The sequence below is a fragment of the Microcebus murinus genome, chromosome 6 (assembly GCF_040939455.1).
Source record: "Microcebus murinus isolate Inina chromosome 6, M.murinus_Inina_mat1.0, whole genome shotgun sequence".
NCBI classification, from domain to species: Eukaryota; Metazoa; Chordata; class Mammalia; order Primates; family Cheirogaleidae; genus Microcebus; species Microcebus murinus.
In genome coordinates, this window is record NC_134109.1 from 27322972 (window position 1) to 27340378 (window position 17407).

The 17407-nt window shown below is 52.9% G+C and overlaps 1 protein-coding gene across 2 annotated transcripts in view; it reads left to right on the forward strand.

Moving 5' to 3' along the window:
- The window catches only part of LTBP2 (latent transforming growth factor beta binding protein 2), a 134825-nt gene that overhangs the window by 86227 nt on the left and 31191 nt on the right, over positions 1-17407 (forward strand). For both annotated transcript variants that reach the window (XM_012742037.3, XM_076003865.1), the window contains 6 exons: positions 25-195; positions 701-907; positions 1572-1855; positions 2911-3013; positions 14070-14144; positions 16687-16809. In XM_012742037.3, the coding sequence (XP_012597491.2) occupies positions 25-195; positions 701-907; positions 1572-1855; positions 2911-3013; positions 14070-14144; positions 16687-16809 (963 nt within the window). The remainder of the gene's footprint in view (positions 1-24; positions 196-700; positions 908-1571; positions 1856-2910; positions 3014-14069; positions 14145-16686; positions 16810-17407) is intronic.

The window sequence follows — 17407 nt, forward strand, 5'->3', positions numbered from 1 at the left end:
TGGACCCAAGCCCTCTCTCTGCAGGGCTGAACCTCACAGAGAAAATCAAGAAGATCAAGATCGTCTTCACTCCCACCATCTGCAAGCAGACCTGTGCCCGAGGGCACTGTGCCAACAGCTGTGAGCGGGGCGACACCACCACCCTGTACAGCCAGGGAGGCCATGGGCACGACCCCAAGTCTGGCTTCCGCATATGTGAGTCCCTTGGCCCTCAGGGGGTCCCAGCTGGCCCCAGGGGGGTGGATGGCCAAAGGATTAAGCCTTTCCTTGAATTCAAGCCCACTGCTCTTGTGCTGTAGCTCCACCAGTTGTCCCAAATCGCACGAAGAGCTGAGTCCCCACCCAGCTCTGTCACAGCCTAGTTGTGTGACTCTGGGAGCCATATAACCTCTCTGAGTCCAACTTTCCTCAACAGAGAAGTGATGGAGTTCGTATAATGCCACCACCCTGTCTTCCAGGCTGTCACTGGGGGCAGGGAAAGGCATGAATGGGCTTTTTAGAAAGGCAAGAGCTAGTTATTATCTCCCCTTCTCCACGCCTGGGCTTTGTGGACAGTCCCTGCATTTCAGGGGGTTCTGGGCTACATACGCCATCCAGATTTGGGGTCCTGCTGCCCCTGTTTCTCTGCTGTCACCGGCCGGCCACACGGTGGGTGCTGCTGTTCTTCCACCACCCGTGACCCTGAGGGCCGATGTTGCAGATTTCTGCCAGATCCCTTGCTTGAATGGAGGCCGCTGCATTGGCAGGGATGAGTGCCGGTGCCCTACCAACTCCACCGGGAAGTTCTGCCACCTGCCTGTCCTGCAGCTGGACAGGGAGCCTCCAGGGAGGGGCTCCCGCCACGGGGCCCTGCTGGAAGGCCCCTTGAAGCAGTCCACCTTCACGTTGCCTCTCTCCAACCAGCTCGGTGAGTGCCGGCACAGCCGGGACTGGGGGAGCACCAGTCAGGTGGGTACAGTCACCGGTCACTGTTGCTGTACCAGGGACCGGGAACTGTCTCCAGCCATTCCTCTACAGTCAGACCTCCCCCTCACTGGCTCTCAGCGTCACCCCCTAAACTTCTCTTTCCACTCCCCTCTCAGTTCATCCACATGTTTTTACTCTTACCCCGTGCTGAAGACCTTGGGGAGAAAAAAGCATGAATTCTCTAGGAAGTCCAGGGACAGAGAGGCCACTAGGCTAAGAGCGCTCTGGGGAGGCTGGTGGAGGGGATGAACTGCAGTCGGGTCCTAAACAACGGGTGACATGTGGTCAAGCAGAGGGGCTGGTGTGGGCAAAGGCACGGAGGTGGGACCAGGCAGGGTCCGTGGGCTGGAGCTCAGGGGTCGTACAGGGGCGTCAGGAGGAAGGTGGTCTGGAGCTTGACACTGAGGGTTCTTCAGAGAAGGAGCTTGCGCTTCGCCCCATCCTCACAGGGGAGTTGCTCTGGGGCTCCAAGTAGGGAGCAAAGAAATGGAGGGAGACTTCTGGGGAGACACACAGCCAGTGGCCCTCCTGGCCCAGGGCTGAGAGGGTGGGAAAGCGAGGGTGGGGCCCCACTTCCCTGGCTCTAACCCTGCCCCTGTGCCCAGCCTCTGTGAACCCCTCCTTGGTGAAGGTGCACATTCACCACCCACCCGAGGCCTCCGTGCAGATCCACCAGGTGGCACGGGTGCGGGCTGAGGCAGAGGCCCTGGAGGAGAACAGCGTGGAGACCAGACCCCCACCCCGGCTCCCCGCCGGCCCTGGCCACAGCCTCTTGGACAGCAACAGCATCCCTGCTTGGCCTGGAGAGTCCCCTCGGCCATTGCCCCCCACGGCACCCAGGCCTCGGGGGCTGCTGGGCCGGTGTTACCTGGGTGCTGTGAATGGACAGGTGAGAAAGCAGCTCCTGCCTCAGCCCTGGAACCTTCCAGAACTGCAATTGCCCCTACTCCACCCTTCTTCTACTCACCCTCCTCCTTGTTCTTATGGAACATGAGTGTCTGCAGAGTCTCCCACTTCCCAGGTAGAAAAACCCAGGGCATAAAGTTGCCCAAGTGTGGAGAGGCTGGGCCTCCTACCAGGCTTGCGGAACAGGACCCCGGGAAGATCCCCTCTGGAGGAGCTGTCACCGGCATCCTCAGGCGAAGATAGCCCACAGTTTGGTCCCACTAAATCCTGGGCTCTCTGAGAGCTGGGCCTAGGATCTCCCAGACAGTAGGGCTATTAGGATCCAGCAGGAAGGAACCTGGCTTCCTGGCTTGAGACTGAGGTCAAGAGAAGTGGAATTAGCAAATGGAAGTTACACCCCAAAGCCCAGGTGGTACAAGGATGAGAGGCACTCCCTTCCCCACTGGAGGCATCCACAGTCCCTGTGGCAAGGCAAGTGAGCTTTTCTGAGGCCAGGCATTCAAGAATTGAGGTTAGACCAGACCCAGGATGGTTTTTCTTGGGACTGCAGTTTGGTGTTTCCAGAAACCCCTTCTGAAGTTAGGGACCTGGAGAAGGTGAGATAGCTAGGGAATAAGGACCCCAAGTTCCCAGATCCTCCCTGGTCTCCCAGCTTGTGGTGTCCCTGAGCCTGAGGCTGTATGCACAGGTGGGCCCACATAGTGGGTGACCCTGAGTTCCACAGAGAAAGCCTGTCCTCTGGGACCCTCTGCGTATGGGCTGAGACCATGGAGGGTGGTGGTTTGCAGACTAGCACAGGGCAGGTCTGTGTCTAGGGTGTCCCACCAGCAAACACAAAGGCTGGGGTCTGGCAGAGTGGACTGCAGATTTCTCTACCCGCTTCCAGGATGTTGGCTGACTCCCTTCTCCCCTCCTTTGGGTGGGGGTATCCTCTGGCAGAATGTGGGGAGTGAGCTCTGTATCCCAGGCTTTCCTGGGACATCTGTGCACAGCAGAGGAGAGAAGGGAGGGTCACAGGTGTCCATGACCTCTTTTCAGTGTGCCAACCCTCTGCTGGAGCTGACTGCCCAAGAGGACTGCTGTGGCAGTGTGGGAGCCTTCTGGGGGGTGACCTCGTGTGTCCCATGCCCACCCAGACCAGGTGAGTGCTGGGTGACTATGGGGGAAGCTCTCTCAGGGCCTGGCCTCTGCTGCCAGGGTTTCTGCTCCAGGGTTTCAGGGGCCGGGCAACTAGGACAGGCTGGTAAACTGTGCAGGCTTCCCAGACCTGCCTTGAGGGGTTTGTGGCAGCACCCCAGGCTCCCGGCAGCTCAGCTGGCTCCCACCTCTGCTGGTGCAGCCTGGCCCCTGCCCCATCTGATTGCCTGTGAAGGGCTGCTCCCTCTTGCCGTGGTTCTTGTTCAGATCTTGGGGATCCCATCCACTGTCCCCGTATATACCCCTGCCCACGTGTCAGGGACCTGGAGGTCTGGATTTGGTGACTCAGTGTTTCCCTCATTCTCTCCCTGGTGGGGTCCCCAGGCCTCCTCCTAACCTCCTCACCTCCTGTTCTGGGCTCTCTGTCCTTGAGTATCTGTCCCAGAATGTCTTTAGCCTTGGGGTATGGGAACCCCAGTTCCTTGCCCTCTTTTGGATGGTGGGAAAAACCTAACATATATTCATTAATTCATTCATTCATTTAGCAAATACTCACCAGGTACCTCATGTGTGCCAAGCACAGAGGGTTCAGGAGTGAGCAAAACACCCATTCATGCTGTTCTCATAGGTCTTGCTCTTGCAGGTGGGAGGGGGTGACCAGGCGCTTGTGCCTGAGCATGGCTCTGCCTGCTTGATCTGTCTCCCCCTCCACGCCTCCATGCTTGATCTGTCTCCCCCTCCACGCCTCATTCCTGGGCCCTCTTTGCCTGTCAGCAGTCGGCTTGGTGAGTGGCTTTGGGGAGGGGCTGGACAGGAGCCCAAAGGTGGGAGGGAGGGAGGGAGGGAGGGAGGGGCAGGCCTATTCCCAACATCAGGCTCAGCTGTGGAGCAGTGACTACATTTTCCAAAGTAAAAATAAGTGCAGAGGGTTTCACAGTGTGACAGAATTTTTGGTGAAGCAGCAAAGGGTAGGATTCAACTCCCAGGCTTTAGTGTCCAGCACATACCAAGTACCAGTCCCAGCTCTGCCTCAGTCTCCTGATCCGTAAAATGGAGACAGTAAGAGTGCCAGCCTCGCAGGACTGCCGTGGAGATTAAATGGGGCAATGCATGTGCTCAGCGTTAGGTCAGTACACTGTAGCCATGACCAGTAAAATCACTGTTATTGTTAAAAGTACCCCTCCAGAAAGGGAAAGAGAAGGCCCCACCAGGTGTGCTTTGAACTAACTGCTCAGCGTCTCCCTGCAGGCCAGAGATGTTTCTGTTGCTTTTCTTCTTTTCTTGTTTGTCTTTCTCCTTCCCGTCAGGCAGACCCTTGAAACGTCTATATCCCACATTCTATTCAGTTAACAAATATTTACGTTGGCCAACCCCCATCTGAATTGCCCATAGTGTGCAGGCCCTGGACAGACAATGGAGAATGGGGTAGAACAGTGCCTCCCCTCTCCAAGCCATAGACAACTGGGGGGCCTCAGAGTTACAGAGGCTAGTGCAGTGATGAGGCAAGTGCTGAGTGCAGTGTGAACACGGGCAGCATAACCCGGGCCACTCGTTGGTCCTGTAGCACCTTCGTGCAAACTGGAAAAAGATGCCCCTTCCATTTGTTCAGAACCATCTTCATAAATACACAGACATAGGATGCCAATGATTCCTTTAGATGTGGTGCTTTTGTGCAGTGCACAACCTCCACATGTATGCACCATGGCACAGGGGGCCCTAGCTCAAGCCGACGGATCAGAGAAAGCTCCTTAGAGAAGGTGACACCCAAGATGAGTCTCCAAGAACGATTACGGGCAAGATAGTCAAAGAGGTAGGGAAGAGTTTAACAACTCAAGGAAACTGCATGTGCAGGTGAGACCAAGAAAGGAAATGACATTTTCTGGAACACAGTGTGCCTCTTGCTAGGCCTTGCCCAGCCCTGGCTGTCCTGCAGGAAGCAGGCATGTCACACGTGTTGGGAGGAGTCAGGGCTTCCAAGCCCCTTGTCTGGGCAGGTTCTGGTTCCCAAGAGCTGGCTCGTTCAGACAAGTGGGTGGGGTCTCTCCCTCCTTCCCCCATCACCCCCCTCTGTGGGGCATCCAATACCTGCTGCTGCTGACTGAGGCGCTCACCTTCCCGGGGACCTCCTGACCCATAGGGCTGTCCTAGGAGGGAGCTGACTTCTCTGGGTGGGTGCAGTGAGGTTTCATCCAAGTGGCAATTCAAGAGTAGCCTTAGCATTTTCTCCTCCTTGTCTCGGGGACTGGAAGCTGTCATGGTGTTGCGTCCAGAGTCTGTGAAACAATGAAAGGGAAGAGTGGGCTCAGCTGCCGACAGCTGTGGGTGGCACAGGAATGGAGTGAGTGATGCAGCTGAGAAACAGGGTTCTGGAAGGGGCCTCCCAGGGATCCTGCTTCACTGCGGGGTTCGACCTCGCCTTCCTCACAGCCTAGGTCTGGGCCCCTCTTGGAACCTTCCCTCTGGGAAAGTTTTCAGGCCCTAAGGTATCAGGTTTGGCCACCAGGCATGGTCCTGAGCCGTTGAGATGCAGCCCTTTGGGTGGGGGGATAGCACTTAGAGTCCTGCAGGCCCAGTATCCCCTCTTCAATTCACTAGGCCAACTTGACAGTGATGTTAGTGGCCAGAGACCTATCAGGTGACATTAGTGGGAATGAAAGTGAAGCCCCTCTGGATTCTTCATTTAAACGTCATATCCAGTACTTAGAGGATTTCAGCAGAGAGTGGGAGCAGAGGGCCCTGCCTGTCCAGGGCACCAGAGCCCATTAGGGATACAGAGACGCAAGCTGTGAGGTCCATCCCTGGGATGGCTGCTGTCAGTGGAGGGTCCTGGGCCCATCCCCCTCAGCCAGGGCCGACAGGCACAGCGACCATGAACCCAGATCTCAGAATCAGTTTTGTGTCTGGAGGAGCCTTCACTTGGAAGAGTGGTAACAGGAGAAAAAAACAGAGTTAACACTTTGGGGGCTGCCTACCCAGCCACCTGCCCCACTCCTGGCCCCACCTGTGTGCCAGCCTCAAGAGCTTAGCCCACCTGATGCCCAAGGACCCTGCTCCCAATAGAGCTGGTCAGCTGTGTTCAGGCAGGGCTTGGAGCCCAGTGGCGGTGGGGATGGCAGCAGAGCTCCATGGGTAGTTGCCTCTACATGCACACGTGGGTGCAGAACACCAACTATACCCCCCCCAACACACACACGCCAAGGTTCAGCCTTAGTCCCCACCCCTCCTCCACCGTGTTCAGCACATCTCAGCAAGCTGGGCACCAGGGCACAGACCCTGGAATTCGAAGCATTCCAGCACACCGAGCAAGAAATAACAAAGACTAGGGCAACATAAACATTTAAAACACATGAAAGTACGGCTGGGCATTGTATAGAGAAAGGGCAAGGCGCTGGGAACCTTGTTTGTGTTGACAGGGTGCCAGGCACCCAGCTCCACGCCCGAGCCTGGGGCTAGGGTGGGGTGCTTCTCAGCAGCTCGACAGGCGAGCACCTGCACAGGGAGCAGAGGAAGGAAAGACGGGCTCCTGGGGCGGGTTTGGGGATGGCTGGCAAGACAGGCCAGACTTCTGGGTTCTAGAACATCCTCTGCTCTCGTGGATTTGCCTCTCTGATAAAATGGGGCTATGCCTCTTGGGGAAGTCTCTGTCATTCCCAACAAGACGACAGGAGTGACACAGTGAGTAGCCTGCGAACCACGTGACTGCATGGCTTTCCTTCAAACACCATTTGGCTTTTGAGGCTCTGTGTCAGACTGCTGAAGATGGTCCTTGAAGAATGCTGCTATTTCTAACATGGAGAAGGACTGCCTTGAAGTCTCAGTTGCATGGCACAGAAGATTCCAGAAGATTCTACAGAGCCCCCTGCCATGGAGAAGTGGCCCAGAGAGTTGGCCTAGACCACAGTTCCCCTCTCCTCCCTTCACTGCAAGTGACGGATGCAGTGCGTGCCCAGCTGACCTCCCAGGACTTAGCCCGAGCCGTGTCCTCCTGATCCGTTGGGATTTAGCGAAGGTTATAGCTCAGAGCCTCTTCAGTTCCCCTGCCAGAGTCTGCAGAACACACGGCTTTCAAAAGCCACTTTGATTGAGGCCACATTTTTGAGTTTGCATCTGAGAAAGACAGACATCTGGGTTGACTGGAAAGTTGGCCGAGGCCCCATCTGGCTTGGCACTGGCTGTGTCAACCCCGAGGCCCCTGTGCTGGGACAGGCGGGGCTGGCACAGGGTTTGGGGCCTGCAGTGGTGGGCTCCAGCTGTTTGCCACGAGATCATCTTTCCATCTGCCTAGGGTGGGGCTGAGTTCACCTCAGAACCCAGGACCCCTGTGTCTCCTGAGAGAGCTGATCCTCTCACCCTGCTCCTTCAAGGAATCCTGCATCTTTCCCTCTTACGGCAAGAATAGCTGCCAGTTACTGAACTTCTACACTGTGCTGGGCCCTTCACCTGGACTGTCTCGTCCCATTTGTGCAACCACCTGCAAGCCAAGGCTCTTTAACCCCGTGTGATGGACGAGGAAAACGAAGCTCAGAGAGGCCAAGGAACTTGTCCAAGGCCGCCCAACTAGGACAAGTGGAGTGAGAATTCAAACCACAATGTGTCTGATTCTAAGCTGACCAAGATCTCCCTAATCCTTCTGGGGAGACCTGAGTCTGCCCAAAGGAAAAAAAGTCAGGATACTAGAGGGAATTTGGTAGCCAAGACAATGCATACCAGGATTATATTGCATGAGTTACTCATGCAAGGACAATGTCTGTCAAGAAGATTGGGGTTGAATAGGCAGGTTAGAAACACACAGCCTAGGCCTAAGAGTTAAGAGGTGTGATGAAAGAATTACCCTAGGGAGAGGGGCGTGTACTTGTTCCACGCGGTTCTGGAGAGAAAAAGCCAATGTGTGATGTTTCTGGTAAGCAAACTCAACTTAAAACTGAGCACAAAGGACCACTTACTAAAAACTGCAGGTGCCCAGCAATAAAAGGGGTCATGCCTGAAAGTACTGAGCTCCGATCACAAGGAGTGTGCCTACCAAGAACAGGGTTTCAAAGGAGTTGGGGAAAGAAATTAATTTTTGAGGGAATAGGGATATATATATATATCTGTTTCAAAATTTATTTGAAGCCCTCAACAGAAAGAAAGCTTTGCTCTGCTTTGGTCCTGACCCTTGGCCATGAGGAGGGTCACAGGTGTTGCCCTGTGATGCCATCCCCGGGGGAGGGGTGCCTGGGAGGGCGATGGGGGCATGAGGGGAGGTTCGAAGCAGAGAGCCTTAGCACAGGTCGCAGCAGCAACATCATCGTTCCCACCATCGTTGTCATTAGCAACTGTTTATTCGGAACACTTAAAAATGCCAGGCACGATGCTTGATGCTTTCTCATTTTTCTCATTTCATTGCATCCTAACAATCTTTCTAGGCATTGGGTGCTATTATCTCCGTTTTACAAAGAGAAACTGGCCTGAAACCCCAGGTCTATCTGACTGCAGACCCCTACCCCCCACCGTTCTGTGATTCACTGCCCTGTGCTGCGTCTTGTGCACGTGGCTCAGGCATTTGCTACACCAGAGGACCCCAGCTTGGGGCACAGCTGTGCTGGGGTGGGGCTCCTGTTCTCCAGGACTCTGGGGGAGACGCCCAGTCTCCTACCCTAAAGAAATGCGATTTTCAGAATTCCAGTTGTCAGCCTGAAAGGGCAGTGTGTCTTTGGCTCAGAGATGTTCTGAGAGCTTCTTCCAAGGGAGTCGAAGCCTCCTGGGGACTGTGCCTCAGGCTTAAGTGAGCACCCTCCCCACCCCAGCAGCAGTGGGTGTCACTGCCACGTGGCATCTCTGGCCTGGAGGGCTCAGGAAGCGCTGGGGCAGGGGTGGCTGAGTGGCACCTGTCTGAGCCAGGGGTGGGAGCAGACCCCTCCCCACCTCACGGTTTGTGGGGCCTTCGGTTCTGTCCCGCTCTGGGGCAGCAGGCAGAGGCCCTGCTTGGTGGAATGTCCATAATCACTGGGGCAGTTCACCCAGGAGGAAAATCTGAATAATGCTCATTGTGATAATTATCAAAAATGCGGCAATTACTGTGCTTAGAGTTTTACAGCTTGTTTAATGTTCGCAATGACCCCATGAGGAAGGACTTGCCATCTCCATTTTACTGATAAGAAAACCAGGCTCAGAGAAGTTGCCCAAATTCATCCAGCTAGTGAGGGCCAGCACGCTGTCCTTGAGGCTGTCGCTGGGCGGGAGGGAGGGGTGGAGGAAAGAAGAAGGAAGGACCTACAGGGCCAGGCCAGGCATCATGCTAGGAGCAGTCCGACATTCCCTGTTTCAACAGAGCTAATCCCACAACAACCCCAAGAACTCAGTTTCTGTCCCCACATCTGCAGATGAAAAAACTCAGGCTGAAGGAGGTTAAGAAATGTGCCCCAGGTCACACCGATAGAGTAGAGCCAGGAATTAGATATGGGTCTACTGGAAGAGTGGAACTTTCTCTCCAGCTTGCCCACCTGAGGTCTGCAAGGCAAGGGGCCCAAGGCTCCAGCCTGCTCCCATGCCCGTGGCACTGAGCGCGGCCTCGTGGGGCATGTGTGTGTCTGGTCTCTGGGCAGAGGGGGTGTGCCGTGGGGACCCTCCACATCTCCCTGCTGTAGGCACCTGTCATCACAGGCTGAGATCAGCACAGCTTGTAAACAGCCCTGTGGCCAGACACATGTCTTCACCATCTCCTCCCAGCTCTGCTCATGGAGTCGGGGCCAAAACTGTCTCAAGAAATTAGTTTGCCTTTGCTAAGGCCTCCTTGGGAATTAGCTGGGCAGGGGCAGCCTGCAGCCGTGGCGGTCTCTGCTTCTGTCCCCGGTCTGTGAACAATCGAGGTGCAGCAGTGGGTGGGTAGGGCTGAGGCTGGGGCCAGAAGTCCACATGGCCCCAGTGTCCTTACCAGGAAAGTCACCCATGTCTGCTCTGCACACTTCATGGCATTTTGTGGCGTTCAGACTCCTTGGGGTTCAGGTTGATCCCAACTGATCCCAGCTGCTCTGGCTTTCTCAGGTCTGAGGGTCCCAGTGGCAAGGGCGACACCACTCGCCAGGTGTCTCCTTGAAGCAGCCATGGGAGTCAAGCTTAGCCACTCACCCGCTCCAAATCACACAGATTCTCTCCTCTCTCCTCTCTGACCCCTTGTTATATCCTTGACCTGGCTAAGGGGCCATGGGGGCTAGGACAGCTTCCTCCTGATGTCCTTTGTCAACTCCACATGGCACTTTGGTTATACACAGCATGGAGCACTTATCAAGCATCCAATTAGTTCCTCTGACCTCCTTCTGAGTATCCTGACATTTTATTTCTATTTTCTCTCCGATCCCTTGGAAACAGGGCAGGGGAGGGGGTGTCTTAGGAAGGGTGGTGAGTCTCCAGCTGGGCAGGCAGTGGAGAGAATGGTTCACAATTTCTCCTCTGCAGCCAGGCTGCCTGGGTTCGTAATCCCAGCTCCATCCACCCAGCTGGGTTTGTTTCCTCACTTCTCTGTGCCTCAATTTGCTCATCCATCAAATGGGGGATAATGTTAGTAAGTACCTCCAAGGGCTGTTGTGAGGCTTAAATAAGTTAATACCTGGAAAGCCTTTATACAGGGCCTGGCCCATACTAAGTGCCACTTTAGCGTTTGCTATTATTATCATTTGTCCCCATACTGCTCCAGGTGCCATGCTTGGCACTAGAGACATAGCAATGGTGGAGAGAACAAGGTCCTCATCCTCATGTAGCTTTCAGTGTAGTGGGGAAACGGACAAACGGGCAGTCACAACACACCATGACTCAGGTGGGTCTACGTGTGATGAGAGCACCTGGGGAAGGGCACCTGGTGTGGGTGGCAGGGTCAGTGGGATAGGTGTCCCTGCCTTCCCATATCACCATGAATAACACAGCTCACTGGCTGCTGAGACACATGACCATCTATGCTTCTGTTTTCCTTCTCCCAAAGAGATTTAAGCTGAATTTTCTAGATTGGACACTGTCCTTGCTCTTATAGAAACTGAGAACTAGCCCCTTATAGACTGCCTCTGGCAGGGGTGAGGAAGGGCACTGACAGCCCTGGTTTGGGGTGGTGGTGGGGGTGTTTGCAAATCACCAGGGACGGTGGCTTGGCATTTATTTCTCTCTAGCAGCCTGCCTTCACAATCTCTTCAAGCCAGCAAGCGGGCAGAGTCCCCTTCCCAAGAGAGGAAACCACTTTATAGAAAAAGTATACACACGTATCCAGACTAACGAATGAACCCAGGTCCTTTCAGCTCAACACAGCCCTCAGGTTCTCTCCGTTTCCTGCAGGTGCCAGCAGCTGGTTCCACTCTTGCTCCCTGTTCTGATGCAAACTCTCCACCACTTTTCTCCTGATCATTAAAGAAGCAGAGACCTTCTGTCTAACTTCCCCCTCTTGAAATCTGGAAAGGTGATGCTGCCCTGGCTGGCCTCTCCCACCCCATAAAATGGGGACAATGATCCCTGCCTTAACAGAGTTATTGTTGCGAGAAACAAGACAGTATGCACCCACGGCCTTGCAACTCTGAAGCATCGTATAAATGCCAACTTGGCATTATTCCTCGGCCCTCTGGCCGCAGCCTTGCGTTACCCTTTCCCACCTTCTGCTCTTCATAATGTTCATGAGATGCATCCAATCAGCCTGCTATCTGAGTCCCTCCAGACAACTTCCTCTCTTTCTTCCCTGCTCTCTGTCCTCAGTTCATACCACGAGGCTCCATGCCAGGGACATGCACATTTTCCAGCATCGCTCTCATCTTTCCATCTCAACCTCAGCGTTTTCAGAATCCACGTGTGTCTCTGTAAGAGTGGTCTTCTAGGTTAGAGCCTAGTCCCCACAGTGGAACATGCAAACCAGAGCAAGGCAGTCCAAGGCAGGAAAAAATATTAGAACTTCAATTTGCATTGTTCGATCTTAAATAAAAAAACTAAGTGTTACCAATTTCTGTCCTCGCTTGGTCTGTCCATATGTCAGACCGTCACATGTCATGTTTGGCACACAGTGTGTCCTCAGGGAAGAGTGGGAATTCCAGGAAAATGTGGCACCCCCTTATGTTTGTCTTTGGCGTGTTACAACATAGCGCATTTCACAGTGCTCAGTTTGCTGGACTTTTCAGCTGTGTTGTCCAGTGTTAACTAAACCAAACCTCACAAAATGAAGAAATGTCTCGAAAAAATTCATGTGGACTCAAAATAGTGTGAGTAACATAATTGTAAGCAGTCATTAAAAAATGCAGTGCTGACACTTCTCAGGGGACGTCTCACATGTCATTAGCCATATTACAAGGTAAAAATAATTATGACCTATCAGATGTGACCCAAAAGTACCACAGGATCCAAATGAACAAGAAGACAATATGAAATATAGAGCTATATATGCTGTCATTAATAATAAACCTTGCCTTAAGTGTATAACGTGCCCAGAGACAGCAGCTACTGATGAAATAAAAGCTAGCTTAATTAGAAAAACATTTTAAAACACCAGGACAGTCAAACTTTGCCGTACAATTGGAGAGAAGTATAGATATTTCTAGTATGTCTCTTGGTACTTGCAAGAATCCATTTCAACAATAAAATATATGAAGAACTATCTTTCTGTAAGCCACTAAAGGATGAAACAGCAAACATATATTCTCAATGGTTAATGATTTCTTGGATGAAAATAAGCTTTACCAAACCACTCTGTATGTGTAGCCACTAATGCTACAACTGTAATAAAAAGGAACTGTGGTAAGTTCACAGTGATGGAGAGTCTGTGTGTATAGTGCCCCAGACAAGCTATTGCACAAGGTGGTCAAAGCCAGAAGAAGACAAATTGCTACTGGAAGTCATCATGTGGCTAGCTTTATGAAGTAAGACCTTTAAAGTATAATGGTATCTTTAGGGAACTTTGTGTGGAATAAGTTCTGTGAAAACTTCTTGCACATTTTAAGAATTGCTGGCTATCTCTTGGCAAAGGAATTGTCAAACTTAAAGAGGAGTTATTCTTTTAATTTTTTTTTTCACAAAAAGATGGTATTCCCTATTTGCTGCCTTTTTCTGTGATGACAGGTGGCTGTCAGTAATATGCTTCCTGCTAGAGCTTTCCATGGGGGTTGACACGCTTGTCTGTCCCTCTAAAGTAATGGAGATGCTTTCCCTGTTTTTAATTAACGTCAATTGTTTGGGTTTTTTTCTCTGTAAAGGAAGGAGGAATGTTTTGAAAGCAAGGCAAGATGTGTATTAGCATCAAAATACTGAGAACCATTTCCTTGTTGCTCAATCTGCAATCAGACATCTCCCATGTACCTAGAATTATTTCAAAATAAAACCTCTTCAAGCACATGTTATATTGTATAACATGCATATAGTATAAAATATATACTATATATAAAGTATAACTATATATGAAGTATTATTATATAGTCAGTATAATTTTTCTTACTATTTAAATATTTTAATTGATAAATAAAAATTGTATAATATACAATTATTGTGTATAACACGATGTTCTGAAATATATATACATTGTGAAATGGCTAAATGATGCTAATTAACATGTGATTTATCTCACATACTTTTGTGTATGTGTGTGTGTGTAGTGACAACACTTAAAATCTACTCTTCCAGTGATTTTCCAGTATACAATATTAGCTATAGTATACAATACATTGTATTGTTGTACAATAGATCTCTTGAATCTGTTCCCTGTGTCTAACTGAAATTTTGTGTCCTTTCACCAACATGTCCCCAACCCCGCCCCTGGTAACCACCGTCCTGCTCTCTGCTCCTATGGGTTCGCTTTTTGTAGATTCTGCACATAAGTGAGGTCATAGGGTATTTGTCTTTCTGTGCCTGGCATATTTCACTTAGTATCATTTTAAATAAAAGCAATGTGGGCTGAGAGGAGCCTGGTGACAGCCAGAGGCACAACTACCCAGGGCAATGGCTGGCGGCCGGGGCTCTCAGCTGCTGAGTGGGCTGGATGCCCAGATGGTACCTGCCCCCCGGCATGGGTGACAGAGGAGCTCGAGGGCCCTGCGGTAAGACCTGTCTGTATCTTCACTCCTCAGCCTCCGCGGTGATTGAAAATGGCCAGCTGGAGTGTCCTCAGGGGTACAAGAGACTGAACCTCACTCACTGCCAAGGTAGGGTGACCGGGGCTGGGCTTGGGGGGGTGGGAAATGACAAGGCCTACTGATGCAGGGGCATGCCACCCACGCCAGATGGGAGGAGGGTCTGTCCCTGCCTGAGTGGCCACCACTGGGCACCTCTAAGCCCCAGCTTGAGGGAGCAGTGGGGGCTGCTGGTTCCAGGGGCCTAGGGAAGTCAGGGGCTTGCTTGAGAGTGACAGAGGGAGCCAAGGGAGCCCAGCCCCTCCCCTCCTCCCATCTCCACTCGCCCCTGCCTGGAACATGGGCCAGGTGCCTCTCTAGGGCAGTGTGGTGCTGTGTCTGGAGGTGCTACCTGGTCCCTGTGCATCCGCATCCGGCAGCTCCTGAGCTGGTCTCCCTGGAATGGGAAGAATTTCCACTCAGGCCAGCCTGGGCTGGTGGTGACCCCTGTGGACCCTTCCCAGCCAAGCACCTTTAGCTGCTCAGGCCTCCCTCCCACTGCCTCCACCCACAGCCAGGAAGGGGAAAGAGACTCCCTTCCTGGGGCTCCAGACTGGGAAACCTGCCAGGAGGAGAAGCCATTAGGGACAGTTTAGATACGAAAAGCCCTGTTGTGCCCTCCAAGGGCACAAACACAGATTTCTCCCCGTGTCCACCATCCACTAGGCCTCCCACCATTGCCCCTGTGGGAGTCTGACCCCAGGCCAGGCTGGGCCAGAGACTTGCTATTTTGCCTGCTCTAAGCACCTTTTCTTATCCATGGGCTAGAAATCATTTCTGCATCCTGTCACCCCACACGTAGACAGCCCCCCCAGCCCCCCAGGGCTTCCTCAGACTCCTCTCTCCTAAAGAAAGCTGGGGGGGGGGGGAGTACCTAGGAGGCACAGTCCCTGCCACAGGTGAAGACAGACACCTAAACAATTTCACACAATGAGTGACATGTTCTTGGTGGAAAGAAGCACTCACCCCCCCATGGTGGGGGCCCTTCCCAGACTGGGAGGATCAGGGAAGGCTTCCTAGAAGAGGTGACAGCTAAGCCAAGACTTTAAAAGAAACAGGTTCGAGTTGGCCAGCTACAGGGGATGCAAGCTCTCTAGCAGAGGGAACAGCATGAGTGCGGCAACAGTTTGGGGAGGCCCGAGTGCCTGAGAGGGCACTGCATGCGGCCTGTGTGCACACAGGAGATGCCACAGGCATGCCACTGTCATCAGAGTCACCTGCTTGCCCAAGGCTTTGGGAAAATGGTCGAGGGCCTTGGATACCATCTTAGGGTTTAGGGGCTCCCTCTAGGAAGTGATGGGGAGCCCAGAAGCTTCTCACGCAAAGGGAGACAAGTCAAATTAGTGTTTAGAGGTATCACTGTGGCCACAGGCTGGAGGCACCTGGATTGATGCCCCTTCCCAGCTGCCGGGCACCCCACTGGGGCGTCCCTACCAAGGAGCAGCTCTCCTTGGTGCCCATGCTGGATCGTCTTTCAGGCGCTCACTCCTGTGCTCAGTGCCAGTTCCCCCAAAGCCTGTGGGCGAGCTGGTGGCTCTGACGACACTGGGCCGCCTGTGCTGTCTCCTGGGCCTGTTGGAGGGTGCCCCTCACACACCTTTCATGCTCACCATCTCTGCTGCCATCATGGTCGTCAGTGGAGGCGCCATCACCAAAATGGTCCTCGACTTCTTGAAGTTTAGAGTGTGAGGGTTGGGATTTCCCCTCGGCAGGAAGAAGTTTGCAGCATGAAAATTTTTGAGATCGCAGGGGGAGCTCATGTACTTCCCTTGTTTGAAGAACAGCATGAGCGTCCACTGGTCTTGGGGGGATGTGTGGGGGCTGCCCAAGGCTGGGGTGTTCACAAGGACCTGGAGGCGTGCCCCCCAACCTCTGCTTCTGCCCGAGGGCCCCCCTTGCTGCGGGCCCACTCCCCTCTTCCTCCAGCCTCCAGCACCTTCCTTGCCGGGGCCCCTCCCTCCTCCAGCTCAATGCAGACATGTTCCAGGGTCTTGGGCCCTGCCGTGGTGCTTCAGGGCCTCTGGCATAAGCCTGAATGGGAGGAATGTGGCTTCCCCTTCTCCAGCCTCCAACCCACAGTCCCCTTTACCTGTGTCCCCTATGTCCCAGCATGCCACCTATCAGCTGAGTGTCACTGGACAAGTTACTCCTGGAGCCTCAATTCCTTTGCCTATAAAACTGAGGACATGTGGACCTACTTAATAAAACTGTTTTGTGAGAATTAAATGGGGTATGTTAAATACCCGGCAGAGTACGTGGCATGTGATAGGTACTCCATGAATGTTAGTTCTTAGTATCGTGATCATTATTACATGGCATTAGGGGACCAAGTGTTTGCAGTTTTTATCTCGTTTTATCCCTCTAACAACACTAGCTGGTAGTTACTACCATTATCCCAATTTTACCAATGAGGAGACTGAGGCATGGAGAGAGGAATCGCACTCAGTGAATGGTGGCTTTCTTCTTGTTGTCATTTTATCTGGAGAAAGTATTTAAAGGTCTCTTTGAATACCAGCCGCTCCCCTCCATAAGGCGTCGGTGGGGTGGGTGCTTGGTCATCTCCTCCACCCCGCAGATATCAATGAGTGCTCCACCCTGGGCCTGTGCAAGGACGCGGAGTGCGTGAACACCAGGGGCAGCTACCTGTGCACATGCGGACCTGGCCTCATGCTGGATCCATCTCGGAGCCGCTGCGTGTGTGAGTGCCAGTGGGGACCAGGGGAGGGAACGCTGGGAGGCAAGATGGGACTCTCCAGATCCACAGGCAAGGCCCAGAGCAGTAATTTTTCCCAGACCTCATCACTCTATGCTCGGGGCCAGTGTCTGCCACTCAACCTGGAGTTGGGCCCTGTGTACAAAAACAGATTGGCCCACTCTGCAGGAAGAGAGATGGTTACAACTTCACTTTTTGCATTAAGCATTTCTTCTGGGGCTCTGCAGTTTGGGATTAATAATTTCTGCTTCTTCTGTTTTTTCCTGCAATCATTTCTGTTCCATGTGTCTCTTGATTTATGCTGGGGGCTGGAGGGTGGCACAGGGGTGTTACCTGTGCTTTAATGTTGGGCTGAGCCACTGCTGCCCCTTCCAGCAGCTGAGCTTAGCAGCGTGATCACTTGGTTGCCAAGTGACCTTTCTTAAAGGGCTGTCTGTAGCATTAATGGTGCTGTTTCCCAGCACCAAGCCTATAGCTCATGGTGGAACAGGGACTGGAACTTGGTCTACTGAGTCCTGGTCCCAACCAGGACTTCCCCAGGGTCATTCATTCCTCAGTTTTGCTTGGTGTCCCTTTCACCCCA